Raw genomic sequence first — 12,331 nt, 5'->3', positions numbered from 1 at the left:
ATATATATATATAAATTTGAATTGTCAAAGCAAAATGTAATACTTCAAATCTTAAAATCTTAAAATTAAATGAATAATAGTTTTTTATTAATAAAATATTTCATAAAATGTCAATGATACTTGCAACATTTTTCGATTTTTGCAACATTTATGTCAACAGTTGTGCAATTTCCCAACGGAGAGATAGACTTCATTCCAAATACAATTCGGAAATATTTGTTATCGATATTGGTGCACATTTCGATACATTGAATATTTTATATCAGATTTTTACTTTTAAAATTGTTGTTACAATTTTCTTTCTCTTTATTCGCTATTTTAGTAATTAAATATTTTAAGATGTAGTCATCATATATCAAATACACAAAGTTCATTAAATCATTTTAAGTACTTAATTTTTCAATGCTTCTGTTGGCAAAGATTAACGTAATATCTCAACATTTTTCAACTAGAATAATGGAACGCTCTTTATTATTATCTCCTACTATTTCTAAAATGATTAATCCAACATGTACGTATTTACCACATGTGTGTGTGTGTGTGTGTGTGTGTGTGTGTGTGTGTGTGTGTGTGTGTGTGTGTGTGTTTTATATATACATATACATATATATTTAACAAAGTTTGACATTTAGAATTAATTTTTCTACTTCGCATATTTAAAAAACGTTCTGGAAAAATTTTTTACTTACGATTTATTTATGTGCATTGTAATTTATAACTTATATTCTCGACTTTATTTCAACTTAATAAAGAAAACGTTTGTATAACAAATATTTTCCACTCATGACCAAACTGAAAGCGTGTCGATGTAACAGAGCAGAAACCGAACAAGCTTGAACTCGGAATATAAAAAAAAATACATAATGCTTTTAGAAGAATTACAAGGGAAGTACATTATATGTACTCATATGTAAGCATATCGATCCTTCTGTATTATTAAACATAGTAATACGCATCACAATGTCTTTAAAAGGCTTAGTATATACTTTCTATTATATTCTAGGAACGATGATGTGTCGCGCAATCGATATAAATTTCCGACTCTTATAACAGCTAGCCAAGTATTTATTTATTAAGAAGTACTCTATTTTTTTTTTAAATTAAAAATTATTATACATTTAAATTAAATTGTTTTATTAACTTTTTTAGACTTACAAAAAGTAATTATTGCATCAACAAGAAACAATAAAAATATAATTATAAGACTTTAATATGAATTTAACGTACAGAGCACTCAACGTGACCATAATTTTAATTAATTTCTTTGTTAATTTTACAGTGCAGTTTTTGTTAGCAGAAATATCATGCTACGCGACATGTACTCATACACTCTACATGTGTATTCTGAAATTCCGGAAATGTGTAAGGCAAATGCATTCGTCGTTTATTGGATTTTGTCTTCCTTCCACCGGAAATCATCTTAACAAGCTAATGTATCGCGGAAATCAATTTGGTGCTTCAGATATCTATCTGGAATATTGCATCTGTCGATCACGTATCAGAAATAGGAGGAATCCAATAATTATTTTATCAAACGTTGAAAAAATGGTTGGTTACAGTTTTTACAGTAATAATATTGTATTTTATAGATTATCCAGATAAATAAGAAATGTTTCGGTATTGCTAAATAAATTATTCAAATTATTTAAAAAAAAGAACATGATAAAAAGAAAGTTAATATCGAGCTTTTATGAAGCTTTTAGGAAATTACATTAAACGTTAATTATTCTTGAATTTATTAGGTATAATGTTTTACATTTTGTTATTAATTTTTGAAATGACTTTTTTAGTTATTTAAAGGATCTAATAATTCTTGTAAATTTAAAAAACTATTTAAAAAATGGGACAATTTTCAACTGTTCCTAGGCATTACCAGTAATTATTCTTATCAATCACTTTCGCAAAAACGAAATTTATTTCAATTTCGTAATATCACAATATTACTTACTCGTAGGTATTGGCTCACTGTCCTCCGATCCAGCGAGTAACTCCACACTTTTGCTCATCTTATCCTCCGAAAACACGAATTAGTTCTCGAGACCGTTGCTTGCAAGGCTTTAGTCTCTTCTTGAAGTGCACCAACCCGCCGCATTCCGATAGCATGTTTCCGCCGATGGATTAATGAGACCCAACGTCGACCAACTGGCACATGACTTTGCAATGTCCACGCGATTTCCAACGATGTCAATGACTTCTACAGCGTCATAATCAGTGTTTTTCTTTTCTTCTTGTAAATATTGATTAGTTTTACAGCCCTACAGTGCGCATTTTAATATAAAGCTAAAGTGTACCCAGAGACTTCCCCTTTTTTTTCGCCGTAACACTTACGGCACAGACATTAAAGAGCTCTCTATGTTAATTGTTGTTGTATTGTTGTATGTCAGGAAAATATAGGAGACATTCCCCATTTTATGAGAGTGTTGGCGTGTAAACGCTTAATTAAAAAAGTCATTTGGAGTAATGAGTAACTGGTGCTAGGTAAAATACGAAGTGCTCCGTAGCTAGAAAGAAAACAAAGAAAATATTACTACATTTAAAAAATTAATGAAAAGTGTAGAACAAAATGTTTTCATACAAAGTTTATTTAGTTGTCGCAGAAAAAAATTTTGAAAATTGCAAGATTAAATATATCGTTGGAGTTTTTTAAAAATTAAGAAATTCCTACAACATGTAGTATATGAAATATAAAATATTCTATATATTTTTCAAATTCTTTGGAGTGGAGATAATATCATTCTAAAGAGTGAAAATTGAGCTAGTCTTGGAAAGGGGTGGTTCAATTTTCGATCTTTAAGAGTGAGATTTTGTTCTTCAGAATGAGATTCCCTCCAAAAGTTTTAGAGAGTAAAAAGTATAGTATAAGTGTAGTAAAAGATAAAAGATGTAATAACGCCTATTTACATTTTTTTCTATAATATAATTATAAAAAGATTAAATTTCGTTTTTATTGCGTTTTATTGCGTTTTATTGCGTAACTATAATTGGAAATATTGCAACAGCGCAATATTTCCAATTATAGTTACCCTTAAATTGTTATTTGTCAACAAACATTAGTTGCTTATTAGCCAAACATGTCACTTGTTGTTAAACCTAGAATTATAATAGAAGCTGCTGTTGTTTGTCTCCAGTTTATGCAGTAGTATTTTGCGAGTATACGTAAACTTTGAATACGACAATAACGTCGGTCTAGGATTTCCGGTGATATGTTTACCGTAGGATCTAATTAGTATGTTTAAGCAAATTTCTAGAAAACTTACAGTTAGTTAACTTTTGAATGGATGATAATATGACGAAGGATTATCCTCTTGTATAATTACGTGCATATAATACACCAAATTCCATACAATGGTTTGGCGTCAAACTCAGAAGCTATGTAATAAAGAAGCAGCTTAGCTTATAATTTTCTGCTAATTTTAATAACAGATTTTTTTAAATTAACGATCAATTTTATCTCAGCAAAAATTTCCAGATAAATCCTTTATTACATAATAACATTCAATTTTCAATATTAATACATATTTATAATATAAACTACGAATTAAAGTTCTATTAAAATAAAGTCAATTTAAAATGAACTGCAGAATAAGAGTTTTATTATTAATTTATTTTTCTGCAATTGAGTTTGCAAAGAAAAAATTCTTTCTCTCTCTTTCCTTTAGTTTATTTATAATTAAAATATTACAAACGTTTTATACTTTTATTAAAGAAGAAACAAATGCTAATTCATTTGAAAGAATACTATTAAAATTAAAAGCAACTTAAATAGATAAATTGCCTATGAAATTGTGAACGACTTACTTAAATGATTAATACGTACAATACTAGCATGAACTTCACGTTACTACTGTGAAATAAATAACAAAAGATAGTATAAGTGATAGAGAGAGAGAAGCACGATGCACTTCGAAGAAATTTATACCACTTCTATACTTCACCACAAAATGTAATCCGCTTTAAGTTAAATTAGCAAAGTTAGAAGTAGTTGTTATATGTGTTGTTTCCGAATGTCAACGTAAAACTTTAAATAATGAAACTTATCACATTGTTGAAATATCACGAACGATTTCAAACGTATGATAAAATTAATTAATCCGTCTTTTTACTTAATTTTTACTTTAATTTACTTAATACTTTAAATCAACTCTAATTTCAAAATTGTATGCAAATTTTTTTTATTTAAGTTAATAATATAATATTGTGCGCCATAATTTTGAGATATTACAAAAAAACATAATTATGTGTTCTTATTTTGCGAGAAATTCTGAAGATTTTTCCAGAGTGTCGTAAAAATTCGTCGAAAGATTAAAACACGTCAGTCTATGATGTACAACATTATCAATAGAAAACACGCTGTATACCTTATACTGTCTCACAGGTTTAATTACAGTAATTGCCAGCGCGCATTACTTTTAATTACGCTTTTCCATGTAATTGCATGTTACTGATGCATTATATATGACATAGAATACTTTAATTTCATAATGCAAAACTTAAACAAAAATTAATGGTAATCGATATCGCATAAAGTGAAAAAATTATTTACTGTATTTGAAGTATAAAAATAACCGAATAAGAAAAATTAATTCCGGCTGTTATATAGAAAATATTTTAAAGAATATTTTAGAGGATATAAAGTTATAAAATACAATATTTTGAAGGAAGAAAGATGTAAATCTTACTTTCTACTTTTATATCAGTCACTCTTTTATGTTCAATTCTTAAATTTCTAAATTCAATAAAGTTATCATGCAATACTTCTTTTTCATAGAAAGACTATTGAAGCTAAGAAACTATTGAACTACTTACTTTAGTTTCAACTTGATAAACAACTGAAAACTTAAACACAATTAATGAGTAAATTTAATCATTCCAAAAGTTTAACTAAGTTGAAACGTGAGTTAAAAGCTCAATTCGCATAAATACGTATTATATTTTCTTTATTTTCTCTATATTTTTATTTGTCTTGATTAATTTGTACTATGTTATAATAATTATGAAATTTTTTTGAACGGATTTTCAAGGTCTTCATCAATAATTAAAGCGAAAATGCGAACATCAATTTTATTTATGTATATTTCAATATTTGATAATATCGCTTCTATAAATTGCATTTGTGCCTTCTAATCCGATCACATAATTTTAGCCGGGCTCAATAATAAAAATACGTCTAAATAAATTCACGGTAAAAAAATATTATAATTTCAAAAATTTGTAATATTTTAGATAACGGCCAGATTATCTTAAAAAATATAAAACTGACGAGTGATCATCAAATTATATTTTTTGATATTTAAAAGATTTCATTTGAAAGTCAAAGCGCATAAGCAATCTTATAAAAAACACATTTTTTATTTAAGACGGGAGCACTTCTCTCAATATTCATATAAATCTATTTTTCGCCTGTCTGGTCTCGTTCGAAATAAAATGTATTCCTTTTCAGGTTCTCTTTTCAAGATTCTTTTTCAGAGATTACCTTATCTCAATATAACAATATACAATATACAAATAAAACAATATACAAATATTGTTTTATTTCGTAAAACAATTATTTATCGAAAAAGAAAACAATAGTTTATTTTCTTTATTCTCTTCTTATTTTTCTTTGTATTTCAGTGTAAAACATTGTATTAAACTTATTGAAGATCTTTTAAAAAGATGTATGGCATGTTTTATTAACACTCGAGTCCTCAATTTTCTCGAAAACAATGTCCCGTACGAAAACAAATTTATTTATACTCTTTCAAACAATTTATACTCTTTCTGTTCCTGCACTAGACTGGACCAGAATTCTCTTTCTTGCTTTCGACAAATATATAACATGTACCTATCTTACTTCATGTTCCAAAAGTACATTAGTTCAGCCATAGAAAATAGACCTTTAATTTCTTACATCATCTTTGCCTGTGCAAAGTTATTTCAGCGACGTAATTATTCGCGGAACTTGTGGCGACCTTTACGCAGGCGATAAACCACAATCTCGTTTCAGCGCTATCAGTTTCGTTTCAGTGCACCGATATTCGCGTCCGTCCGGTGCGCCATATTTTCATTTCAGATTTAACTTTTCATTCGTTTATTCGTTATAAATTTAATAAGTTCCCCCACGCGGTGAGCGAGTACAAGTTAAGACGCTTCGGGTGACTGGGATCAATAGCGCGTCTGATTGAAAAACTTTTGCAAATTTTTGCATCTTTGATCTTTTTATGTTAATTATTATTCCTCATTAATGGTAGCTGAAGTAACCTCTTCTCCCCCTCCCCCCCCCCTCCTTCAGCAATATAACATGCATAAACACATTTAAAATTAAAAGAAATTGAAGATGATATATTAGGCGTCGAGTGGTTTGCCATCTGTGCTTTGATTCGCGATCTGTATATCCGGTTGCACCCACATACGCGATTTTTCACGTTAAGGAGTCGAAAATGACTCCATCTGGTGATTAAGAAATCTTTGATCATCAGTGCCATTCAGATCCGGCGTTAAATTATATCCCATATATCAGTAGATATATGTACGAATCCCCCAAGCTGCAAGTTAGATATTAGGCTAACAACCTAATTCCAGAAAATAATCCATTGTTTCGAAAATCTCATGAGAGATAGGCTCTGTCCCATCTTGGGATGTTGTGCCATTGGATGGAAGATGATATATTAATTATACTATTATACATACACTTTACTTTACTTTGATTTTTAAGCATTGGCGTGTAATTTTGTCACTTTATCGGATCTGTATTCGAGATTTTAATATTATTACATATGTATCGTTCTTTTTTTTACTTAAAAAATGATATAACTAAAACATTAAGCTTTGCAGAAAAAATTATTTTTCTATTAGCAGAAAAAATATATTTTTAAAATGATAAAATGCCATTTTTGTTTCAATCTTTAAAAAAATCGTGCTTTTAAGTACTTTTAAAGTATATGATTTTGATGATTTTTTTGTGAAATTAATTCATTTTTGATGGTTGATAATGTTTATTAAATTTATTCATTATAACAGCTCGAAAATCATACTTTTTTGAGTTGTGTCACTTTTTTGAAGTAAAAAAGCGATATATTATACGAATTAAATATCATCCATGTAAAAAAAAAATGATACTTTTATCACACTACTTCTACATTAATATTCAATGTATCTCAACTTTTGTGCTGTAATAAAACTAAATATTATAAAAATATACTTTATTCCAGTTTTTATTTTACAAAAGATTAAATTAAATTTCATAGATATTTTATGTAATATATCATTAATATTCCATAATTCTCAAGGGTTAAAGAAAAGACGAATGGCTTCATTTTCGCGAGCATATGTTCCACTTGACTTTACATACAGCCCACATTTGTATCTCATTTAATGCCAGGTGCAGCCGTTTGAGATTGAGCTTTGTTCGGTTGCTGTGAAAATCGCAGTCAATGTCATGAGAATTAAATACCCATATCTAACAATAGATATGTAAGCATAATACGGATCTATAGCCTTGGCAGCTCGCGGCATTGTAACCTGCTGCCCATTATTATTTTTCTGTGGAACAAAAATAACGATCAAATAGTTCACTGGCATGTGTTAAAAATATAAACGAAAAAAAAAAGCTGTATAAAATTACAATTTGCCAGCAGTTGCATTCAGAAATGTCACGCGATACACTTTCAATTAATTCGTTTTTAATGACTGGCTCAAGTCGTCGGCCAAAGTATGAAAACCTTTTGATATTATTTATAGTGAGTTCCTTTTAGCGTGTGCTTTCATTTATGATTTCTTAAATTACAACAAAATTTTTTTAACAAAAATATTGTTTAATCAGCTTCCTGAGACATATATAAGTATTTAAAAACCAATTAATATTTTTTCTAGACATTATATTCTTGTAATATAAAAAAAAGAAATAATTAAAAAAAAACGATTCTATTATATATATTATATATTTTTCAATATTTTAATCAATTACTAGATATCTTAAATTGTCAAAGCAATTTTAAGAAATCAGTTTTAGAAATTGGTAACATTTAATTAAATTTTCTCTAATTAAGTTTGGTCTATCTAGATTAACTTGGAAATAAGGTTTCTTCGTTTATTTGTTGCTTTGTTTTCCACTTCTTGGTATAAAAGATTTTTATTCTAATTGCTTATAATTCTAGAACTATGAATATTCTGATATTTATTTTCTTTGTGAAATAATATCAATACTAACACTCCTGTATCTAAGAAGTGTAAAAGAAAAGATGATTATATATTTGATCAAAGAGATGAAAAAAAATGCTGGAAACTTGAGATACTCCTTGTATAAAATAAACTATAGAATAAGCTTACAAGGAGAATCGTGTCAACGCGCATTGTCGATGTTCACATCCCCTTTATCTCTTAAAAGTATTTTTCAAAGAATTCCTGCACATCAAGCTAATATTGACTGGCTCAAGTCATCGAGTGTTTAGTATTGAAAAAGATAAAAATCCGAAAGAGAGACAAAAAAATTGACTAACATTAATAAATAAAAGATATATATTGCTCGCTATGCTCTCATTGACTTTGGCAAAAATGACACCTCGTGATCACCGTTATGTCATGCTGAGGATGTCGCACGCCGAACGTTTTCTCGGATGTCTTTCGGAGGTGCTGAGAGGAATGGTACGTCCACAGATCCCGCGATAACTTGGAATGAGAATAACTGCGTCTTTCTCTTACGGGAAGACGCGTGTTTGCAAGAAAAAGAACTGATCGTTCAGTTCGACGTCTTGCGATGTCGACACGTGAACGCACACGAACGTTACGATACGTCGGTGGTACGTCGAGCGTGGCTTGGAACAGAATGTGTTACCACTGTCGTATACATTTCCGTGCACATCAACGCTCGCGAGTCCGCGAGATCCGTGCTCGCGATTAATTAATTATCGCGCGAATTTCCGTACGCGCGGCCTCGGGGCATCAAGGGAACGAGGAACGTTCTACCGCAGACGTTCTCCACTTTCGATGCTACCGTGTCCGAGAGGCCACTGACAGAACTCCACGATTTTCCATCCTACTCGGCCGTTCCTCGTCCGCTTCGTCTCTCATCGAGGATGCGCGATGTGGAAGCGGGAGAGAGTGAGAGGCTTTATCGACCCGCGAGACCAGGGCCGGTTGAGAGTAGAGAACCCAGTGACTTCGGGAAATTGAGATTTCGTTTGAAGTGACAAATAGCGCTTAATCCGTGATGGACAAGGATGGGCTACAGAATTAATGAAGATTTTCACTTTAGATAACAGTTGAAATGCATTTCTGATACAATATAGAAAATATGATACGTTAAGACGAATTAAAAGGTCTTATCGTGTGAGAAAATATTGCTTGGGAATAATAAACTAAATATTTATACATATAAACTCCATTCTGATAAAAACAGTCGTAGAATATTATATGTTAATATAATACAACGCTTTTCATAAAATTATATTAATAATCTTGATATATTATAATTTAACGAAAAAAATGTTTCTTTGAGTTTCTCAAAAAACAAGAATTTTAATGTGATGTATTTTCTAAAATTATTTACACTTAGATTATCTATTTTGAATTCTTAATTAAAGTTAAAAAAAACTTGAAAATTATATAGATGTTTTTTGTATTATTATTGAGAAAAAATCGATAACTAACTAAAGAACTTACAACAAAATCTATATAGTTCTACTAATATAAAGCACACATAATTAACATTGAGTAATTTCATAACGAGCCGCAGCCTCACTTACCGTCATGTGAAATTAATAGTCGTAATACAATTTTAAGAGCAAATTCGATTACTTTGCGAACGCACGTATCCAAGCAGAACAACAAGTCATTATAGTATCAAAATGATGTCAAAATAACTTCAAAATGTCATTTAAGATTCATTTTAACGTCATTTTAACGTTAAATTATGACTTGTTGTTCTGCTTGGGTACAAACATAAAAGCAGAATAAATTAATAGATAATATTGTGAAGTCAAATGTGGATATTAGAGGACTACTTGAAGTGCGTGATGCTTCTATTTCGTATCGTAAGTCAACGTGTTTTAATTAACGAGGAATACATTAAAATAATTGTTGGTATAAACCACACCTTCGCCTCAAGCGATTATATTATTTTCATGATTACAAATCATTTGCACTCGCAGATTCATGTTCATTTTGTACAATAAAATTGTAAATAATATTTGTGTAACGCACTAATTATATCACAAAATTTACATTGCAAAAAAAATCTGAGTCTATAACAAAAATATTTATTCTACTTGAAACTTGTTTATTTTTGTTTTTCACAAATTTTATGATTTTTAAATCTCAAAAATATACGCTGTATATAACTACAAAAAAAATATATTTACATCTCTTACCGTTAGTACTTTTCTGATCAATGTAAAAGTAAAAAAATTATTTATTGTACAAAAAATTATTTATGAGAAATCATATGTATTATATTTTAGAAATGTAATATATTTTAGAAATCACATATATTTCAAGAAATGCTGATAAGGTCCTTTTTATTGCGACAATCTGTAATCTCTCTATCGAGATTCTCATTCTTTTCTTGCTCCTAATTCTTTTAATTCTAATCTAATATATTGATTTAATCACAGAAAAAAAATGTTGCTGGCTACAGCTAATTCTGATTAGCTGAAATGCATTAACTACTATAGCTATGAAATTTGCTAATACATACAAAGGATTTGCTGTAGCTAATATAAGAACGTGATAGCAAAGTATGCATGTCTGTTACAGATCAATTTATTTAGCAGCATGAAGTTAATTATCGGATATGTCAGTGTAAAAGAAAATTGTTTCTACCACAGCTAAATATGGTTTGTTGAAACTGTACTTGCTATCAAATTGTTTGCTACATAGAAAACGTTTGCTGCAATGATCAATAGATCGACATAATAGCAAAATGCTTGTTTGTTACAATGATAATATTTAGGCTTCACAGTTAATAGAAATTAGACCTCGTAGATACGATGTTAGGTATCCATATATTATGATTAGAATTTACCACACGCAAATTTTTGCTGCTACTAATCTTTTGCTCAACTAATCTTTTTTTTGTGCATTTTTCGCGTCACATCTGTTCTTTTTCTTTCTTTACATTACAGTAAATAAAATAATAAACATGTTAATGACAAAATATAAGAATTGTTTTCATTTTAATTAATTAATTATATTATTTTGTATTTCTGCTGAAAACTTTATTTAGTATATTAACTTTTGCAATTTAAAAATAACTATTTTAATGTTATATTATAATTATATTATATATTACATATTGTTACAATTAATATTAATTTTTATAATTTAACGTAATATTAAACTAATATATTTTAAAAGACTATAGATATATATAGATTTCTGAGAATAAAAAAAAATAATATTTTAAATCCTTTTTTAATAAAATTATATAATTGTTACATAATAATTATATAAGAGTATAGTAAAATTATTAAATTTATATCAGGTTCATTAAGCTCTTATTACATTGAAATAATATGTGTTCTAACATTTCTGCATCTTTCACATGTAGTTTAATTCAATTACACTATTTTGTTTCAATATTATCAAAGTCGACTTAAAAATTTTTTTCTGATTCTAGCAAATATCTTTACTGTAATTTTCTTATTTTCCTATTTATAATAACGAGAAAATCCTTAATATCTGAAAAATAAATATATTAAAACATATCCAGATAGCAAGTTAACGTTATTTATCGTCGTTTTAACGTGGAAATAATGCTTTTATAACGATATTTTGATATAAAAATAATAATAATAATATCTGCTTGCTACATCTGAGTATAAAAACATATAGAAAAGTTCTAAATATTCTGGGATGCTATTGAGCATCAGAGTATGGTATAGACATATGATTATATTATAATCTTATCATCTTATATAACAAAAAAAACATTATATATCATCATGGACCATTCTTTCTTGTCATGAGCAAAAAAGAATGTACCTAATACTTTTTTTTTATTGTTTCTTTCAAAATATTAAGGAAAGTTATTACTTATTAAACTCGTTCAATTTTAAACATATATTAGTTGTCCTTGTAATTAATATAAAAATGATAATTAAAAAATTTTTTAAAATATATTTATTAGGAGTTGGAATTAATTCGTAGCGTTTTTTTAATGAAAGAACGTTATTTATTTCGTTTTTCATTAATTAAAGTACTTCCCATCACTTTCTACTACTTTTGACCATCTTTCGGGCAGTGAATGAATACCGCGTCGGAAGAACTGTTCGTCTTTAGATGAAATCCACGAATCGAACCATTTTTTCATCAACTGATGTTGATGGTTCGCCGGGCTTAACCCATGACTTTCTGC

The 12,331-nt window shown here is 28.6% G+C and overlaps 1 protein-coding gene across 5 annotated transcripts in view; it reads right to left on the bottom strand.

Moving 5' to 3' along the window:
• The window catches only part of LOC108750977 (multiple C2 and transmembrane domain-containing protein 1), a 28,299-nt gene extending 19,322 nt beyond the window's left edge, over nucleotides 1-8,977 (bottom strand). For 3 of the 5 annotated variants that reach the window (XM_018490868.1, XM_018490871.1, XM_018490872.1), the window contains exons 1-2: nucleotides 8,478-8,977; nucleotides 1,949-2,501 (exon numbers count right to left, since the gene is read on the bottom strand). In XM_018490868.1, coding sequence (XP_018346370.1) covers nucleotides 1,949-2,006 — 58 coding nt within the window. In that variant the 5' untranslated portion in view covers nucleotides 2,007-2,501; nucleotides 8,478-8,977. The remainder of the gene's footprint in view (nucleotides 1-1,948; nucleotides 2,502-8,477) is intronic. The other 2 variants (XM_018490870.1, XM_018490869.1) reach the window with 2 other exon arrangements.
• Nucleotides 8,978-12,331: the final 3,354 nt, after the last annotated feature.

The sequence above is a fragment of the Trachymyrmex septentrionalis genome, unplaced genomic scaffold, assembly GCF_001594115.1.
Source record: "Trachymyrmex septentrionalis isolate Tsep2-gDNA-1 unplaced genomic scaffold, Tsep1.0 scaffold40, whole genome shotgun sequence".
Taxonomy (NCBI): domain Eukaryota; kingdom Metazoa; phylum Arthropoda; class Insecta; order Hymenoptera; family Formicidae; genus Trachymyrmex; species Trachymyrmex septentrionalis.
The sequence above is the reverse complement of the archived record's forward strand: the minus strand, read 5'-3'. Positions and strand labels throughout refer to the sequence as shown.